Source organism: Cyprinodon tularosa, unplaced genomic scaffold (assembly GCF_016077235.1).
Source record: "Cyprinodon tularosa strain WSP-4 unplaced genomic scaffold, ASM1607723v1 ctg399, whole genome shotgun sequence".
Taxonomy (NCBI): domain Eukaryota; kingdom Metazoa; phylum Chordata; class Actinopteri; order Cyprinodontiformes; family Cyprinodontidae; genus Cyprinodon; species Cyprinodon tularosa.
The window spans coordinates 690,731-710,908 of NW_024039117.1; the positions used below are offsets into that span (position 1 = coordinate 690,731).

Sequence of the window (20,178 nt, forward strand, 5' to 3'; positions counted from 1 at the left end):
CCAAATGTAGGTGACCGCAGACAGGAGGCCTCTGATTGGTCTAATCTACATCCGCTCTGCACTATAGTTATTTCCTGTTTGGTTCCTTAGCGGACATATTCAAGCATTAATGGAGGGAGATAGCGATAAATGTGGCCCTAGATACACCCTAAGGAAGTGGGGGCAAGATTGTCCGACAATGGAGGGAAAAAGTTGTGAAAAAGAGCGGGGATCCAGGATGAAAAAGTCTCCCAGCGTTCTATATCTTCATGTCCTGGCTGGACAAGTTCCTGATTGGCCCTCTGGCGTTGTGGCGTGGAATAACATAGCGCAGAGCACGCTTCAATATTGGGCATAAATCAATAATATCTGTGACACGCTGCAGCGGGAGGATACCCAGGCCTGTAAACATTCGGACCTGAGGCAGTGAGAGGAGCTGCTTCTGGTCTGTAGATCAGCTGTTATCCTGCTGGATGTTCTGATGTTTAGCTGATGGTGGAAACATCTCCTCCAGCTGCTGCTCCCGGCGGTGAATAACTGATCCGGCGCCAGAAAACTCTTCCTTTCATAATCTGCTGCCTGATCAGAGCATCGATCACCAGAGAAACATAGAATCTCCTTAAATATAAAAAATGGGACATTTCTATATAAATACTAATAATCGCTCTCTGGTTCCAGTGTCTGGGACCCAGGATCCTAAAGGTTCTCGGTTGTATAACGGCTCAGCTGAGCGTGTTTCTACAGGAAGTGGTTAGTGGTTGTAACCCCTGCTCACTCATCAGGACCCCCCCCCACCTGTGCAACCAGACATACATCCGGGTCGTGTAGCGACACGCCCAGATCCGCCAACCCATTCCCTGCTTAGCCCCACCCCCTGAGGTAGACAGTACTGTCCCCGTCCCCCCCGCCTTCGGCCCGCTCCGCGTGGCGGTTCTACTTCTGCCTTTTTGTTCCACTGAGGCAGAAGATTCAGTTCATCACAAACTGATTAAGTGCTGCGTGAAAACGGAATGGCGTCTGGAATAAGACGAGCTTATAATGGCGGCAGCTTGATCTGCTCATAAAGAAATAAATACATTAAATATAAAGGTCTGTTTCCATGACAATCAGAGATCCTCCCACAGCATGGCGCCGCCGGCGTTACGAGTCTGCGTGGTTGAACTTTAAGGCGTAACCCACGGCCGTCTCCAGGCACTCCACCAGGGAGCCTGCAGACAGGAAGTCCAGCTCCACCTCGATGAACTTCACGTAAACAGCGTGGCGTTGAGGCGAGTCCTCGCTGTCATGGCTGTCCGCGCCGCTTCCGGCAGCGCCACAGTTTTTTTGCAGGAAGCGCGTCACGCCGGAAGGCTCCCCGTAGGCTGACTGTTTCCCAGGTCCCTGAAAGTGCTGGAAGAGGCACTGCTGGATGGTCCTGTCCTCAGCTACGCCCAGGTAGCAGTAGGTGACGGCAGGCCTGGTCCGGACGCCATCGCACCGCCCTGACCCGTTCTCCTCCCCACGCTGAGCCAGGCTGCCACCGTCCTCCTCGTTGTGGGCCGGCGGCGCCTCGTAGCCGATGGCGTACAGCCCGTGAGTCTTAGGGATGTACACAGGAAGGAGGTAGTGGGAGGAGCCCCTGCTGCCGCTGGTGGCGTGTGACGGAGACACGGCGGTCCAGTCCACCTCCATGTGCAGCTCCAGGCAGCGAGCCTCACTGATGGTGATGTCCAGGAACTTGTAGTAGACGGTCTTCCAGTTCATCTTCTGAACCTTGGTCATGATGACCCGGCCCTCCGGCTTCTCCGGGTTGAAGTACTCGCGGAGCCTCTTCCCCAGCGGCACCTGTGAGCTGATCTCGGCGTAGTGGTAGCGTATGTCCTTGCGCCAGCGCGTGTTGTAGCCCACGCCGAAGATGGCCAGCTTGTTGGACAGGTGGAGCCGGGAGAACTCGGTCCAGGTCTGGAAGTGCTCCCAGTTTAGCTGCACCGACTCCAGGATCCGGATCACCGTCTGCATCGTCTCCTTCTTTCTGCACAGGAACAGAAAGAAGGATTTAATCTGAGCAATCCATCCTAATCTACAAACCAGTGCTGAGATTAAGATGCAGTCAACAACTGAGATCCTTCTTTCATCTGAGGAATATTGCTAAAATTAGAAATATCCTGTCCAGGGGTGATGCTGAGAAACTAGTCCATGCATTTCTTACTTCAAGGCTGGACTATTGTAATTCTTTACTATCAGGAAGTCCACAAACTGTAGTTAAAAGCCTTCAGCTGATCCAAAATGCTGCAGCCAGAGTTCTGATGAAAATGAAAAAGAGAGATCATATCTCTCCTATCCTGGCTTCTCTTCATTGGCTTCCTGTTAAATCCAGAATAGAATTTAAAATCCTCCTTCTCACATATAAAGCCTTAAATGGCCAAGCTCCATCTGATATCAGAGATCTGATTGTTCCTTATGTTCCTAACAGAGCACTTCGCTCTCAATCTGCAGGTTTACTAGTGGTTCCTAGAATTTCTAAAAGTAGAATGGGAGGCAGATCTTTTAGTTATCAGGCTCCTCTCCTGTGGAACCAACTACCAGTTTTAGTCCGTGAGGCAGACACCCTGTCTACTTTTAAGGCTAGGCTTAAAACTTTCCTTTTTGATAAAGCTTATAGTTAGGGTGGCTCAGGTTATCCTGAGCTATCTCTATAGTTATGCTGCTATAGGCTTAGACTGCTGGAGGACATAGGGACCCCTTTTTCATCATTCTGCTTCATTCTATCTCTATTCTCCCACTCTGCAGAATCTGTTTTTCTCAGAGTAGCTTCATCTGGTCTGTTCCTGTTTGGCTGTGACTCCATCCTGGAGAGAAATATCAGCTTTTCTGCTGCCATCAACACCTTTGTTTCTAGATGTTGGAGCTTGGCCTGTTTTCCAGTGTAGTCCTGTTTCTCTGACTGTGACTAACTGGATGTGCTCTCTTCATCCTCTGACATGGGAGCTGGCTCGGAGCTCGTCTGCCTGGCTGTGTGTTTCCTGGACGGGGCCGCCTGTGGAGCTGGTTGACAGTTGCCTTTGTATCTATGCTTCTTTTTCTATGTCTGCTTCTGTCTCCTTGAACCCCAGTCGGCCTCAGCAGATGGCCGCTCACACTGAGCCTGGTTCTGCTGGACGTTTCTTCCTGTTCAAAGGGAGTTTTTCCTCTCCACTGTCACTACAAACGAGCTGTAAAGTGCCTTGAGACGACACGTGTTGTGAATTGTCGCTATAGAAATAAACTGAATAGAATTTTCCTTTTCTTCAGCTGTTTTCTACTTGGAGTTTCTCTACTGAACTAAATTCAGAGGGTGTGAATACTTTCAAACGGTAGGAAAGCTTTGATCAAAGTGGACCAGAAGCAGTGTGTTGTTTTAATCCCAGTAAAACTGGATGGACTTACTGGTTTAGTTCAGTCAGTTCTGCTTGGATCTGTAGAGCTCTAGTTTTAGGAACCTGAACGTCCTCTGAGCCACACGGAGCAGGAAGAGAAGGAATCACAGGATTAGTTCAGTTTTTCTTAAAGGTTACCGTCCAGCCAATCAGACCAGAACCCACCAGTGTCCATGTCTGCCTCCTGAAAAGCTGAATCCAGCACCTGGTTGCACCAGTCCTCCTGGGAGAAGTCCTCCAGGGCGCTGCCGTCAGACTCCATCTCCTGGTACAAGCCGCTGCTGTTGATCAGCACCGGGGCGCAGCTCTGAGAGTCCCAGCCTCCCTGACCAAACACCTTCTCCAGCTGCTCCATGGTGTAGCTGCTCTTCCTCTTCCCGATGCCGTGTTCCTTCACGCGGCTGTAGCAGCGCCTCAGCGTCTGTAGGAAAGAGGAGGAGGGCAGGAGGATGCAGCCAGAGCTTCATTACTCAGCACTGACAGCAGGGATGATGATGATGATGATGAAGGTGCTCCTGGATCAGAGAAAAACAGCCTGAAGTTCTCTGAGCTCAGGATTTATTAGATAGTAAAGCTGCTTCTCAAGACACAGAACCACAGAACATGAACAGAACCATGAGGGGGGGATTTACCATTAGGAAATAAAAGGCGGCTGCCTAGGGCCTCAAGTTCCTGGGGGCCCCATAAACTCTGTTTCCATGTATGGTTAATACAACTGTTCCTTATTTGTGCACATTAATTATGTTTTTAATAAAAATGTCATCATAACGCTGATAATATTAAGTGTGTCTCAGCCCCCCCCCTTCAGTGTCCACCGTATTGGATCAGTCCATTTGCTGCACATGTTCAGAAAGGTCCAAACAGACAGCAGCAAACCATTTGAAAACAAACGATGCAAAGAGCAGTGTTGCCAACTTAGCGCTTTAGTCGCTATATTTAGCCACTTTTCAGACCCCTCTAGCACTTTGATTTCTAAAAAGCTCCTAGCGCCAAATCTAGAGACTTTTTCTGCTACTGGAGACTTTGGAGACAACATCTAAAAGCAGCGAACTCTGCTCTCCAGAGCGAGTAGATTGGTAACCCCGCCTCCTGCTCTCCTCTATCTTGTCTGCTGTCATGATTCATGCAGCTATTATTTCATCCAAATGAAAAATGGAGAACAGATAAGCAGATCATGGCTTGTCTACAGTGAAAAGAAGGACTGGGTTATTTACTTTGGCCTTTTTGGAAACACAGGAAGGAGCAATCAGCTAGAGCCAGGACTAATAGACAAAAAAAAAGTTGTTTTTATTTCGAGAATAAAGTCAGAATATTACAGTCAGAATATTAAGAGAATAAAGTTGTAAAATTACAAAAATAGAATCGCAACATTACATAAAGTCGTAATATAATGAGAATAAAGTTGTATTTTATGAAAACTCTTAACACTAGAAGTCCTAGAGATAGGAGAATTATCGTCAGCCTGCAGTCCCCCCCCCGCAGCACTTATCAACTCCTGAATCCCTTTTCAGATGTAAATGCCCCATTAGCGCTTTGGCTGGAGAACAAATCCACCCCCTTCACTTTCGGTTTTAGCTCAAGTCTCTCTCTTTGAGTGTTTTACCTGATAGCAGGGGGGAAAAATCATCGTTGTAATTAAATATAACTATGTCTACGTCATCAGTGTCGACAACAGCGCAATGATTTCAGCGCAGCGATCAGATGATAACTGATCTGTACAATGAAAATAGCTGCATGAGCTGGAACGCTGTAGAAAGCAACAATATTTATACAATAATGAGCATTATTTATTTGGGGGGAAATATAACTCAAGCGATCCCTCCTCTCTCTCCTCCGCTGCAGACATGCAGACAGCATCGTGAGACTGCAGTAAAGTTGGCAAAAATATTCACAGATTCTGCTTTTAACGGATTAATAACTCGTTGGCGGATTATTTATTCTACAAAACAGACACCTCTCTCCAACCACAGCAAGGCAGAAAGTGAGCTACAACCGTAGTTTCCTCAAAGCGAGTCTCCTATTGCAAGTTGCAAAATAATCAGAGAGAAATATTCAAAAGCATCACCAAGGAGAGGTGGATTATTATCACATTCATTGCATGTGATCTCATGTCTTTCATACCACATTTATTGGATTTGAAAATAATACTTTGAGGAATTTCCCAAAGTCTGAATGACAAATGGCACCTCTATTTTATTATTAGAATAAGTATAAAATGAGCAATGATTACACTATAGATCACTGTACTGCCTCCAAACTTATAGGATACACAGATAACCTCATCTGGATCATAATACAACTCATACTTTGGAAAAATAGGCCAAACTGTATTTTTGGAGATTTTTTCAATGTTATTATAAGCATATAATAGCCAATAATTACACCATAGATCATTGTAGTGCCAGCAAACATAGATAACCTCATCTAGTTCAGGCTATAACTCTTACTTTCAGAATATGTTTTAAACTCTATTTTTTGAGAAGCACTTTCTTCTATAAAATGAGGAATGTGGAGCATCATGTGAGGTTATACTTTGGCATTAGTTCGACAAATCAGGAAATTTTTCAGTTCCAGCATCAAACTGGGCAGGAGGTCAAAGTGGACTCAGGTTGCTGATTGGTGGAGCTGGTCGTCATTCATTTGCTGGTCGGAGCGCCAAGATTTCTTTCTGAAACGCGCTGTTCTTGTTATTTTTCAGCTTTATTTTCATAACATTAAGAATTTATTCTAATAATTCTATGGCTTTATTCTCATAATATTGCAACTTTATTCTCAAAATAAAATAAAAAAATCTCTAGCCTGGCCCTAATGCTCTATCATAAGTGAGCTTAGTGTTTGGAAAAATCTTTCATTCCTTTAGAGACAGCATGAAAAGTCAGCTGAGTACAAAACATGGAGAGGAAAACAGGAAGAAAAGGGACAAGAAGAGAGGGACACAACCTAGAACAGATAATGGATGTCTATTCTATTAACATTTCTCTATCTGAATAATGGGGCTGTTCTATGTGTTGTCTTCTCCATTCAGAGGGCCCATGCCTGTGTTTGCCTAGGGCCCCACATTTCCTACATCCGGCCCTGGCAGCATGCTACCTGCTCTGACAGGCTTCTGCAGGTGTACCGGTTCATCATGGCTCCTCACCTTCATCCTCTCCCTGCACTGGGATGGAGTCCTCTCATAGCCCAGGTCTGACAGGGCTCTGGATACCCGCTCATACATGGCCGGGCCCGGCGGCTTCCCGGAGAACACGGTACCGGCGACCTCCAGCTGCTGCATCCGCGCCTCCGTCAGCCGCTCGTTGCCCCACACCGCGATGAGGGCGTTCGTCTCGGACGGCGTCCAGGACATCCCCCGGCAGGCGGTGAAGCTGTTGGAGGATGAGGCCGCCGTCCGGCCCGCGGGGCCACAGCCGACGTTCAGAGGCGAGAATCGGTTCGGCGTCGAGGCGTCGGAGTGGTACTGAACACCGTCACTCAAATCCTCGGACTCGGGAGATGGCACCTCGGTTTTCGGTATCTTTAACGGTTTCATTATCTCAGGAGGGGGCTCCGCGTTACCGGACGCCGCCATGTTTCCTCTGTTGCTAAGGGGAGGGGGCGGGAAGAAGATGTGACGTTAGAGGGGCTCGGAGAAAACGATGCTACCGCGAAAAAAACACAGAGCATCCCTATTATTAAAGGAAGAATATAATCAAAATGGTCCCGGTATGAGCCCAGAGACCGAACCAGTTAACGGGCCCAGTATGAGTCCAGAGACCGAACCAGTTCAAACCAGATCCTCAAAGACAAACGCAATTTCCCCACTGTTTTAACATTTAATCAAAATAAACTTCTGTGTCTGGATTAGGTTAAGGTAACCACATTCATAAGTCATAATTATGAGTTACATAGTCACAATTATCAGAAAAAAAGTAATAATTTCGAATTTTAAAGTCACAATATGAGTTACAAAGTCATAATTCCAGCTTTCAAAGTCATAGCTTACAAAGTCATAATAATCAGTTAAAAAGTCATAATTTCGACTTTTAAAGTCACAAATATGAGTTACAAAGTCATAATTATGAGTTACAAAGTCATAATTATGAGTTACAAAGTCATAGTTATGAGTTACAAAGTCATAGTTTTGGCTTTTAAAGTCATACTTATGAGTTAAAGAGTCACAATTTACTAGTTACAGTCAGTTTCCACTTTCGAAGTCATAATTTCAACCTTTAAAGTCATAATTATAAGTTACAAAGTCACAATTATGAGTTAATAAATCATACTTATAAGTTACAAAGTCATCATTTCTACTTTCAAAGTCATAATTTTGACCTTTAAAGTCATAATTATGAGTTACAAAGTCACAGTTATGAGTTACAATGTCATATTTATAAGTAACAAAGTCATTTCCACTTTCAAAGTCATAATTATGAGTTACAAAATTAAACTTATAACTTACAAAGTCATAATTGCCACTTCACTTTCAAAGTCATAATTATAAGGTACAAAGTCACAATTATGAGTTACAAAGTCATACTTATAAGTTACAAAGTCATCATTTCCACTTTCAAAGTCATCTTTTTGACTTTTAAAGTCACAATTATGAGTTAAAGTCACAATTTACTAGTTACAGTCAGTTTCCACTTTCAAAGTCACAATTATGAGCTAATATGTCATACTTATAAGTTACAAAGTCATACTTATAAGATACAAAGTCATCATTTCCCCTTTTAAAGTCATAATTTTTACCTTTAAAGTCATAATTATGAGTTACAATGTCATACTTGTGAGTTACAAAGTCATAATTCCAACTTGCAAAGTCATACTTATAAATTACAAAGTCATAATTTCCACTTTCAAAGTCATGATTTCAACTTTTTAAAGTCACAGTTATGAGTTAGTCACAATTTACTAGTTACAGTCAGTTTCCACTTTCAAAGTCACAATTATGAGTTACAATGTCATACTTATAAATTACAGTCATAATTTCAACTTTCAAAGTCATAATTTCGAATTTTAAAGTCATAATTATGAGTTACAAAGTCACAATTGAGTTACAAAATCATAATTATGAGTTACAAAGTCATAATTTCCACTTTCAAAGTCATAATTTCGATCTTTAAAGTCATAATTATGAGTTACAAAGTCATAATTATGAGTTACAAAGTCGTAATTTCAACTTTTAAAGTCACAATTATGAGTTACAAAGTCATAATTTCAACTTTGTAGTCATAATTATGAGTTACAAAGTCTGAATTAGGAGTTAGAAAGTCATAATTGTGACCTTTAAAGTCATAATTATGAGCTACAATGTACTTATGAGTTTCAAAGTTATAATTCCCACTTTTAAAGTCACAATTATAAGTTACAAAGTCATAATTAGACATCCATCCATCCATCCATCCATCCATCCATCCATCCATCCATCCATCCATCCATCCATCCATCCATCCATCCATCCATCCATCCATCCATCCATCCATCTTCTGCCGCTTATCCAGGGTCGGGTCGCGGGGGTAGCAGCTTCAGTAAGGAGGCCCAGACGTCCCTCTCCCAGTCACTTGGTCCAGCTCCTCCGGGGGACTTCCAAGGTGCTCCCAGGCCAGCCGAGTAACATAGTCCCTCACAATGTGTCCTGGGTCTCCCCCTGGGCCTCCTCCCGTTAGGACATGCCTCGAACACCTCATCAGGGAGGCGCCCAGGAGGCATCCTAATCAGATGCCCGAGCCACCTCAACTGGCTCCTCTTGATGTGGAGGAGCCGCGGCTCTACTCTGAGTCCTCCCCGGATGACTGAGCTCCTCACCCCTATCTCTAAGAGAGAGCCCAGACACACTACTGAGAAAACTCATTTCAGCCGCTTGTATCCGGGATCTCGTTCTTTCGGTCATGACCCAAAACACATGACCATAGATCAGGGTAAGAACGTAGATCGACCGGTAAATCGAGAACTTTGCTTTTTGGCTCACCTCTCTCTTCACCACAACAGAACGGTACAGGACACGCTTCACAGCAGACACCGCACCAATCTGCCTGTCGATCTCCTGCTCCATCTTCCCCTCATTCGTGAACCAGACCCCAAGATACTTAAAACTCCTCCACTAGGGGCAGTACATCCTCCCCAACCTGGAGAAGGCACTCTTTTCTGGCTGAAGACCATGGTCTCAGATTTGGAGGCATTGATCCTCATCCCCGGCTCCTTCACACTCGGCAGCAAACCGCTCCAGTGAGAGCTGCAGATTCACGCCCTGATGAAGCCAACAGAACCACATCATCTGCAAATAACAGAGATGCAATCCTACGGCCACCAACACGGATCCCCTCAACACCTTGGCTGCTCCTACAAATTCTGTCCATAAAAGTTATGAACAGAATCGGTGACAAAGGGCAACCTTGGCGGAGTCCAACCCTCATTGGAAACGAGTCCGACTTACTGCCGGCAATGCGGACCAGGCTCTGAGACCGGTCATACAGAGACCTATCAGCCCCTATTAAAGGGCCTGGTACTCCATACTCCCGGAGAACCCCCCAAAGGACCCCCCCGAGGGACACGGTCGAATGCCTTCTCCAGATCCACAAAACACATGTAGACTGGTTGGGCAAACTCCCATGCACCCCATAATTAGACCTTTAAAGTCATAATTATGAGCTACAAAGTCACAGTTATGAGTTACAAAGTCATAATTTCGACTTTTTTAGTCACAACTATGAGTTACAATGTAATAATTTCGACCTTTAAAGTCATAATTATGAGTTACAAAGTTTGAAAGTAAATCTTATATCTCATCATTATGACTTTAAAAGTCGAAATTATGACTTTCTCTTCAGTGAATAATTATGACTATAGCATTTTTTTTATTTTCATGTGGTGGAAACAGGCTTCCATAGGTATTAGGGCCAGGCTAGAGATTTTTATTTTTAATACGAGAATAAAGTCTTAACATAACATTATGAAAATAATCTAACATTTTTAAGTCGTAGTATTAGGAGAATAAAGTCGTCATACTACAACCCATTTCAGAAAGAAAGCGTTGAGCTCATAGTCGTTTGCACAATCGTTTCAGAGTCTGATACTGATAACCAATGTTAAAAGACTTTATATTTCCCTATTTGTCAAACCGATGCCAAAATATAACTTCACAAGATGTTTGACATTCCTCACTTTAGGGCAGACGGTGCCTCTTTTAAGACTTATCATAAAATACAAGTTTATTCTCGTAGTATTATTACTTTATTTTCCTAATGTTGCAGCCTTATTTTCGTATATATATAAATATATAAATCCTACAGTGTATGCCTAGCTTTAAGGTGAGAGTGAGGCGAGGAAAAGAAAAACCAGAAAGTAAATCCAAACATTTATCCAACATTTAGCCTGTGGCTGTCTTCAAATAAGTGCAGCAAATACTCATCTGTTCACATCTACATACCTATGAAAATTTGGTTTTTCAGCGTCAACTTTGATCAAAACAAGACAATCTGATTAATCCGGGTATGTCTGGCTGGTTACTGAGGTCCTTTTCTTTCTAGCGCTATTTTGACTTCTGCCTGCTCTCCACTTTACTCTTGTAAGCAGATTTATCTCTCCTCTCTTCAACTGTTCCCTCTGTTCTCATTTAATCTTCTATCAGTCTGTCCATCTTCTTCCTTTCTCCTGTTCTATCAGTCTTATACTATTCTAAAACAGATACATAATATAATCACAATCCCTTCTAAAAGAATTTAAATGTACGACATGAAAACTTACAATTTAATAAGATTTTGTTTCAAACACCTGTTGGAAATTGGTTATGTTTAGATGAGACACGGGTTAATCTGAAATAATGTCTTCATTCATATTATTATTATTGTATTATTATTATTATTATTAGGTCTTATTATTAGTATTTTATCTCACCTGATTAAATATCGAAGATACTAATGATAACATAATAAATGAAAATTGAACAGTGATTATCTCTTCCACAGCTAAGCCTGGAAGTCTATGCACATAACTCACAACCATATCTCAGTAAAACAACTATAATATCTCTTCTTATAGTAACTGACTACTGAAAATATAAAGTAAAGCTCACCAATCAATTTTCTCCCTCATTTTTGAAACAGGGACATTTCCGGGACAGCTTTAGCCAGGGACAGGCTTAAGCTATCCCTGGAATGTCCCCGGAAAGTCTTTTGTTATCGTAGGTTATGATATTTAGATTATGGGAATTATTTTCATTTTTTTCTCCAAATGCTTCAGGGACTGTTTATAATGACTTTCTTCAACTGGAAGAATGAGTTACTGTCATGATCTTGGCGATGATGGCCTAATTACTCATTTCATTCACCTGTCTAACTCCGCCCAGTTTCTTGTTGCTGTTCATGAGATCCACCTGCTCCTGCTTCTATTTGAACAGCTGTCTAACCAGTCATCAGTGGCAGATTATTCTCGCGTCAGTGGGAAGATTGCGTTACCTTAGTGTTTCTGATTTCCTGACCTGTTCTGCCTCTTAACCACTGAGCCTGCCTGTTCCCATCTGATCTGTTTTCCTGACCTGTCTTTGGACTCCTGCTGGATTCTGCCTGTTTTCTGAACTTGGATCTGCTTCCTGACACCGACATGGGTTACCTCCTGGGACTTCTCATGGTTTTGAATCCTGAGCACATCCTCACCTTTAGCTTTGCCCCCTGGATTATCCTGCCTCCTTTATTTGCCAGGATCTGATCTCCTGCCGCAACTTGTTGGCGTCTCACTGGCTGGATCCTGCCTCTTTCTCTGGGCTTGGACTGAAGTATTAAACCAGGATAGTGACTGGAGTTCATTATCTTCCTCCTCCAGATTAACGTGGTCACTAACCTGTGTTTCCTTTCTGCAGAGGTTCCTCCCTTAGACGCCTTAATTCAATTCAATTCAATTCAGTTTATTTATATAGCGCCAAATTCACAACACATGTCATCTCAAGGCACTTTACAGTTCAACCAGATCATACAGTCAAATTGATACAAAGTTTTCTATCTAAGGAAAACCAGTTGATTGCATTGACTCATTGACTCAAATACAATCCCCCACACTAAGCATGCTTGTAGCGACAGTGGAGAGGAAAAACTCCCTTTTAACAGGAAGAAACCTCCAGCAGAACCAGGCTCAGTGTGAGCGGCCATCTGCCGAGGCCGACTGGGGTTCAAGGAGACAGAAGCAGAGATACAAAAAGCAGCTGTAAAAGGCGGCCCCGTCCAGGAAACACACAGCCAGGCAGACGAGCTCCAAGGCAGCTCCCATGCCAGAGGACGAAGAGAGCACATCCACTCAGTCACGGTCAGAGAAACAGGACCACACTGGAAAACCGGCCGATCTCCAACATCTATAAACAAGGGTGTTGATAGAAGCAGCACAGCTGATGTTTCTTTCCAGGATGACGTCACAGCCAAACAGGAACAGACGAGGCAAAGCTACTGAGGAAAAGCAGAGAGAGCAGAAGGTTAGAGATTGAACTAACAGATTCTGCAGAATAGGAGAACAGAGATAGAATGAAGCAGAATGATGAAAAAGGGGTCCCTATGTCCTCCAGCAGTCTAAGCCTATAGCAGCAGAACTATAGAGATAGCTCAGGATAACCTGAGCCACCCTAACTATAAGCTTTATCAAAAAGGAAAGTTTTAAGCCTAGCCTTAAAAGTAGACAGGGTGTCTGCCTCACGGACTAAAACTGGTAGTTGGTTCCACAGGAGAGGAGCCTGATAACTAAAAGATCTGCCTCCCATTCTACTTTTAGAAATTCTAGGAACGATTAGTAAACCTGCAGATTGAGAGCGAAGTGCTCTGTTAGGAACATAAGGAACAATCAGATCTCTGATATAAGATGGAGCTTGGCCATTTAAGGCTTTATATGTGAGAAGGAGGATTTTAAATTCTATTCTTGATTTAACAGGAAGCCAATGAAGAGAAGCCAGGATAGGAGAGATATGATCTCTCTTTTTAATTTTCATTAGAACTCTGGCTGCAGCATTTTGGATCAGCTGAAGGCTTTTAACTACAGTTTGTGGACTTCCTGATAGTAAAGAATTACAATAGTCCAGCCTTGAAGTAACAAATGCATGGACTAGTTTCTCAGCATCACCCCTGGACAGGATATTTCTAATTTTTGTAATGTTCCTCAGATGAAAGAAGGAAATTCTAGAAACCTCTTTGATGTGGGATTTAAATGACAGGTCCTGATCAAAAATAACACCAAGATTTTTTACTTTATTATCTGAAATCAGTTTAATCCCATCCAAATGAAGTGACTGGCTAATCAGTTTCTTTTTCAGAGACTCTGGTCCAAAGACTATAACTTCTGTTTTGTCTGCATTCAGGAGCAGAAAGTTAAGAGTCATCCAGGTTTTTATGTCTTCAAGACATGCCTGTAATCTATGTAATGGGTTAGCTTCATCTGGATTTATAGACAGATATAGCTGGGTATCATCAGCGTAACAGTGGAAATTAATCCCATGCTGTCTAATAATTCTACCAATTGGGAGCATGTATAAAGTAAAGAGAATTGGTCCTAGCACTGATCCCTGTGGTACTCCACAGGTAACCTTTGAGCGTGTTGAAGATCTATCATTAACATGAACAAACTGAATTCGATCAGATAGATAAGATTTAAACCAGTCTAGTGCTGTTCCTTTAATTCCAACAAAATATTCAAGTCTTTCTAAAAGAATATTATGGTCAACTGTATCAAATGCAGCACTAAGATCCAACAGGACGAGCACAGATACAAGTCCATTATCTGAGGCCATGAGAATATCATTAGTGACTTTCACCAGAGCTGTTTCAGTGCTATGATGAGCTCTAAAGCCAGACTGAAACTCTTCAAAAAGTTCATTATGGTGGAAGTGATCGCAAACTTGTTTGGCAACTACTTTCTCAAGAATTTTGGATAAGAAAGGAAGATTGGATATAGGTCTATAATTGACCAAGTCATCTGGGTCAAGAGACGGTTTCTTAAGCAGAGGTTTAATTACAGCAACCTTAAAAGCTTTAGGTACATATCCCTGTAACAGAGATAGATTAATCACATCTAAAATGGAGGAGGAGATCAAAGGGAATACCTCCTTAAATAATCTGGTTGGAACTGGATCTAACATACAAGTTGAAGGCTTAGATGAAGACAATAATTTTGCTAATTCAGAGAGTTCAGCTGGATCAAAGCAGTCTAAACCCGGTTCAGATTCCATGACTACCTCAGGTACAATCGCGGATAGAGGAGTGCTTATGATCTTATTTTTAATAAGATCAATCTTATTTATAAAGAATCCCATAAAATCATTGCTGCTAAGAGCAGGTGGAATGGACGGTTCAACAGAGCTATGGCTCTGGGTGAGTTTGGCAACTGTATTAAAAAGAAATCTAGGATTATTCTTATTCTCCTCTATTAATGAGGAGAAGTATGCTGCTCTTGCTTTACAAAGAGTCCTCTTATACAGCAGTAAACCATTTTTCCAGACTAGGAAGGACTCTCGCAGGCCTGTGGAGCGATATTTTCTCTCCAGTTTCCTAGCATTTTGCTTCAAAGTGCCTTAGCCACTGCTACTGCAGATCAGTGTTTAAATAAACTCTTTTGAATAATCTGTCTGCCTTGAATACTGGTTCCTCCGTTCTGAGCCTTGACAGTTATACTAAGATGGTGCCTTTAAATTTTGGAAAAAATGAATTTGGCTACGGAAGCTTCCAAAATCAGTGTCTTCATTTACATCTAGAGATGCACTGATATGAAAATATCATCTAAAATTTGAAATTACCACACACACAAAATAAAAAAAACAGACACAACCCATGCGGGGAAAAAGATCTATATCATTTTAGTTAAAAATGACTAATATCAGCCAACTGTTAATGCCAATAGATCATGCATCACTTTTTTTTATTTCTTCTTCTTTTTGTTATAACATTGACTTAATTTCATGGAGACGTGCAGAACAGTTTAGAGCAGAGCTGGATGATTTGGCCAAAATTGATCCCAATCATTTTGGTCAAGACAAAATAATTTTAACACATTGCACTAGTGACATATGCTCTCTTCATAGACTGTAATGCATATTCATTTATCAAAAAAATGTGCTTAAGAATATTCTCATCAATATTGAATTAAATTACATTAAATTATATATTGATATTGAAATATTTTCCAGGCCCATTTTAGAACACGACCAACAGACTGCCTCTATGTTGGTAATGATTAACAAAGGAAGATTAAACACATTTATTAGAATAAAGAACTGAGAATCTCTACAAATCTGGCTCATTCTGAGGTACAACAGTTATATTCATGATGTGTGCCTCAGAGATGAATGTGTTATTGTTTGAAATATCATTAAAAAGACAGTTTACATTTCATTTCAATTCAGTTTATTTCTATAGCACCAGTTCAAAAAACATGTAATCCCAAGGCACTTTACAGAAATAATCCAGTCAGATTGGCTCAAAGTTTTCTATTTGAGGAAAAACCAGTTGATTGCATCGACTCAATGACTCTTCAGCAATTCCTCACACCAAGCATGGTTGTAGCGACAGTGGAGAGAAAAAACTCCCTTTGAACAGGAGGAAACCTCCATCAGAACCAGGCTCAGTGTGAGCGGCCATCTGCTGAGGCCGAGTGAGGACTTCTCTTTTAGAAGCCATGAGTTTGGCAAAGAATACTCAGACCTGGGATTTCTTCTGATATGATTTAGGGGAAAAGGGACTATTTGAGATGCATAAAACTTTCCCCTTAATTACCTTCCACAGCCATTTGATTTTATGAAAATGTGTCCTAAGTTTTTTATATTTTCAGTTACCCAGAGACAAACTTTAGGACATCGAGTTATACTTTGCCTAACAAGTGCTGCTGCATCTAAAATTGATTTACAGTGATTATTAAAAGAGCCAAGAAGTGCAGAAAAATCCTTTTTATCATAAAAAATAACTCAAAACAGAGAATCTTTTACTATTGTCTTCATTGTTAATGTCTGCATTGATCTGAGGGATGGAGCCGAGTCCAAATCAGCTGACAGGTTAGAATATATACGACTGTGGTTCAATGCAAAATTCAGTAATATTCAACTCCAGAGAAAAAAAAACAGATCTAATGTGTCCTTCTACATGTTTGGAGTCTGGGACATGCCGTTTAAAACAGAAAACATTTATAATATCGATGAAATCGATGAAACAGGGTTTGTGTTATGAATAAAAACACAGGGTTATTATGGTATGTGACATTTAGAAATATTGACTTAGAAATATTATTATGTGTTTATTACTTACAGCAGTGTTTAAGTTCCTAGTATTTTTTTTTTTTTTTACAAAAGTAGAATTTCTAGTTTTTCTGTCACATGAAATCCAAAATAAATATAAATGCATATAAGACTGTTAATAAACAAAGGTTGAAAACCATTTAGAATAAGAAAACCTTTTTAAAACATTTCATCTCTGTGTTAAAAACCGTTTTGGCTGAAAACTTAAAGCATGTTAATGAATAACCCAGCGCGGGTCGACCCTCCACTTTCTCAGATGAGTGAAGCCCTTGGCACCATTGTGCAGGGAGCAGGACCTTTCATTGGATTTTAGTGTTTAATTGGTGCTTTGATGGCCAGATCAATAAACTTTGTCATTGTTTCCCTCATCTGACTGTGTTTGATAAGCTTCCTTTTGGGAGCCGGAGTCATTCAGGCCTGCTTTACCATCTGCTCCTGGTTGGACTCTGTGGTTGTCTCTGGGCAGAAAGGTCCTGACCCGTCCAGAGGACGAGGGAGATTCAGACCGAATACACTTGCTGTCCAATAAAGGTCAGGGATGGCGAGACGTGGACAATCTAACCTTTTCATGTCAAAACTGCAGCTGACACATCCTTGACATGTTTGCTGTCAGGAAGTTATGAAACGGACCAAAAACGAACGTCTTACAGCGGTTGGATTCCCGTTTGCAGTGAATCAAGTCATTTGAACCTGAGTAAAAAGCTAAAGGTTCCCTAAAATAATCTAATTTTGCGTCCAGTATAATGTTGATTAGATTGCAGAAAGAATTGGGTCTGTCCAGTTGGGTGTGACAAGTGCTCATCTAAGGACCTCACTGAGTGGCATTCATGGATGCTAGGAATAGTCTGCATCCATAAAAATGATTCTTAAACTTATCAGGCTCCTCTCCTGTGGAACCAACTACCAGTTTTAGTCCGTGAGGCAGACACCCTGTCTACTTTTAAGGCTAGGCTTAAAACTTTCCTTTTTGATAAAGCTTCTAGTTAGAGTGGCTCAGGTTATCCTGAGCTATCTCTATAGTTCTGCTGCTATAGGCTTAGACTGCTGGAGGACATAGGGACCCCTTTTTCATCATTCTGCTTCATTCTATCTCTGTTCTCCCACTCTGCACAATCTGTTAGTTCAATCTCTAACTTTCTGCTCTCTCTGCTTTTTCTCATAGTAGCTTCATCTGGTCTGTTCCTGTTTGGCTGTGACTTCATCCTGGAGAGAAATATTAGCTGTGCTGCTGCCATCAACACCTTTGTTTCTAGATGCTGGAGCTTGGCCTGTTTTCCAGTGTAGTCCTGTTTCTCTGACTGTGACTAACTGGATGTGCTCTCTTCATCCTCTGACATGGGAGCTGGCTCGGAGCTCGTCTGCCTGGCTGTGTGTTTCCTGGACGGGGCCGCCTGTGGAGCTGGTTGACAGTTGCCTTTTATATCTATGCTTCTTTTTCTATGTCTGCTTCTGTCTTCTTAAACCCCAGTGGGCCTCAGCAGATGGCCGCTCACACTGAGCCTGGTTCTGCTGGAGGTTTCTTCCTGTTCAAAGGGAGTTTTTCCTCTCCACTGTCGCTACCAGCATGCTTAGTGTGAGGGATTGCTGAAGAGTCAATGAGTCGATGCAATCAGCTGGTTTTCCTTAGATAGAAACTTTGAATCAATCTGACTGGATGATCTGGTGAACTGGAAAGTGACCTGAGATGACATGTTGTGAGTTGGCGCTATAGAAATAGAAATATAGAAAAATCTTCATTCTCAACTGTGCAATCAGGTAGACCAGTCCGCCCAATCCAAAGAGCAATATGTTGTTCCTGTGAGTCTGTCTTATATTTTGAAGGCTGCTGGAATAGATGAATGTGCCCTGTCCTTCTATCGACGGGGTGTTAGAAAAATGTAAATGTCATCATTTTATTTGTACTAAGTTAAAGGCATCTGGACTGCTAGGAATGTTAAATGTTGTTTTAACTTCAAATGGGGAGAGCAAATATTTCTCTCAGGGCCTGGTCTTATCCAGCTATGCTGCCATAGGTGACTGATAACTTCTGACCCCTCCTGTTACTCCTTTGAAGCCCGATAATAAAAACAGCAGAAAGAGAGGTCCCGGCAGAGTTGACCACAGGCTTCTCAGTGGGTCTCTTTTTGCTTTCCTTTTCTTCAGAAAAGTCACTTGTTTTGTGTCGGTTTCATTTTTAGGACAATAAGGGGTCATTATTATTAACCCTAACACCAGGTTTAGCTGTAGGAGTTCTGGTCTTTGGATCTGGATGATGAAAATAAAAAGGGGATACAGTTACTCTCTCTCTGTCTACAAAGTACACCTCCAGTAAAGTCTACAGATGAATACAAACAATCAAATGTGTGTGTGTGTATATATATATATATATATATATATATCTATATATATATATATAGATATATATATATATATAGATATATATATATATATATCTATATATATATATATATATCTATATATATATATATATAGATATATATATATAGATATATATATATAGATATGGGCATCCTGCTGGTTTAAGCTGTTCAGACGAAGGATGCCAAAGTCACCACCCTTGAACTCCAGAAGGGGAACACAAGAAAAAAGCTCTGCAAAACAGTCCTTTTTCAGGGCTTTTAGCTAATATTAGAGAGGTGTATATACATACACACATATATATACAGATACATATAAATATTTTTCATTTATTCTAAAATACTATGATACACATCATGTTTTTTTACTGGAAGAACAATTCCATATATAGTTTTAACTGTTTATGCCTTTATTGTTAAACACATACATTTATAGATCAGTAAATTAATTGTGATGAGGACAAGATGCGAATCTTATGTTCGCCATAACCTAAGATATAGTGTTGGAATCGCAAGATACATTTCAAGGTGTAAATACTTATGTTTTTAATTAAAGTGGAACATTATCTCTTAAGTTGTGAAGAAGGTTTTAATCAGTGATTAGAATTTTGCAACAATTTATTTAAAAACAAATGGTGTGGTGGAAATTACAATGAATGGACCATATAGACAACAAAGCTTTCTTTTTAAAAACTTTATGGAGCATAATAATAAATAATAATGATAAATAAATACATTATTAAATTATAATAAATTAATTGCAGTTGTGCATAGGTGGTACTAAGGGTGAGAGAGAGAGGGGTTGGCACCACCGCAAAATGCTTAGATTGTTAATTATAGTTAGAAACATGTCAAAAGTTGTCTAAAAGAATGTTATTTTATAATATAACAACATTGTTGTAATAATAAAATTAGATAAATAAAATGTGAGGGAGCAAGGGCCTTGTATGTGTATCTATGAATCACGGCCAATTTCCACCACGCCATTGTAATTTCAACCAAATGTGGTGGAAATTACTGTGGCGGAAATTACAATCTGACAGAAATTGGCAGGAAAATCTATGCTAGCATCACATACTAGCTAAGAAAGGGTCTCTAGCATTTTATGCTTACAAAATACTTCTATGTGTGTTAAAATAACAATTAATTTACAAACTGAGTTGATGTTATGGCATGTTTGGAAATTACATACCATGAAAATATTTTCACTTCAAGC

The 20,178-nt window shown here is 41.1% G+C and overlaps 1 protein-coding gene across 1 annotated transcript; it reads right to left on the reverse strand.

Annotated features, from left to right (window-relative positions):
- Window positions 1-831: 831 nt before the first annotated feature.
- LOC119791629 (myb/SANT-like DNA-binding domain-containing protein 2) lies at window positions 832-6,960 on the reverse strand. Its single transcript, XM_038297837.1, has 4 exons — window positions 6,514-6,960; window positions 3,540-3,795; window positions 3,385-3,448; window positions 832-1,990 (listed from the first exon to the last, which is right to left on the reverse strand). Exons 1-4 carry the CDS (start codon window positions 6,940-6,942, stop codon window positions 1,120-1,122), a joined length of 1,620 nt encoding a protein of 539 aa, XP_038153765.1. The 5' UTR covers window positions 6,943-6,960; the 3' UTR covers window positions 832-1,119.
- Between the last annotated feature and the right edge of the window lie 13,218 nt (window positions 6,961-20,178).

Bases quoted from the DNA above. Each gene is read 5' to 3' on its own strand.
- LOC119791629 (XM_038297837.1), bottom strand. From the start codon at position 6,942: ATGGCGGCGTCCGGTAACGCGGAGCCCCCTCCTGAGATAATGAAACCG. The intron at 3,449-3,539 runs GTGGGTTCTGGT...CGTGTGGCTCAG, and splicing joins GGAGGCAGACATGGACACTG to AGGACGTTCAGGTTCCTAAA. The intron at 1,991-3,384 runs GTAAGTCCATCC...GTTCCTGTGCAG, and splicing joins GAACTGACTGAACTAAACCA to AAAGAAGGAGACGATGCAGA.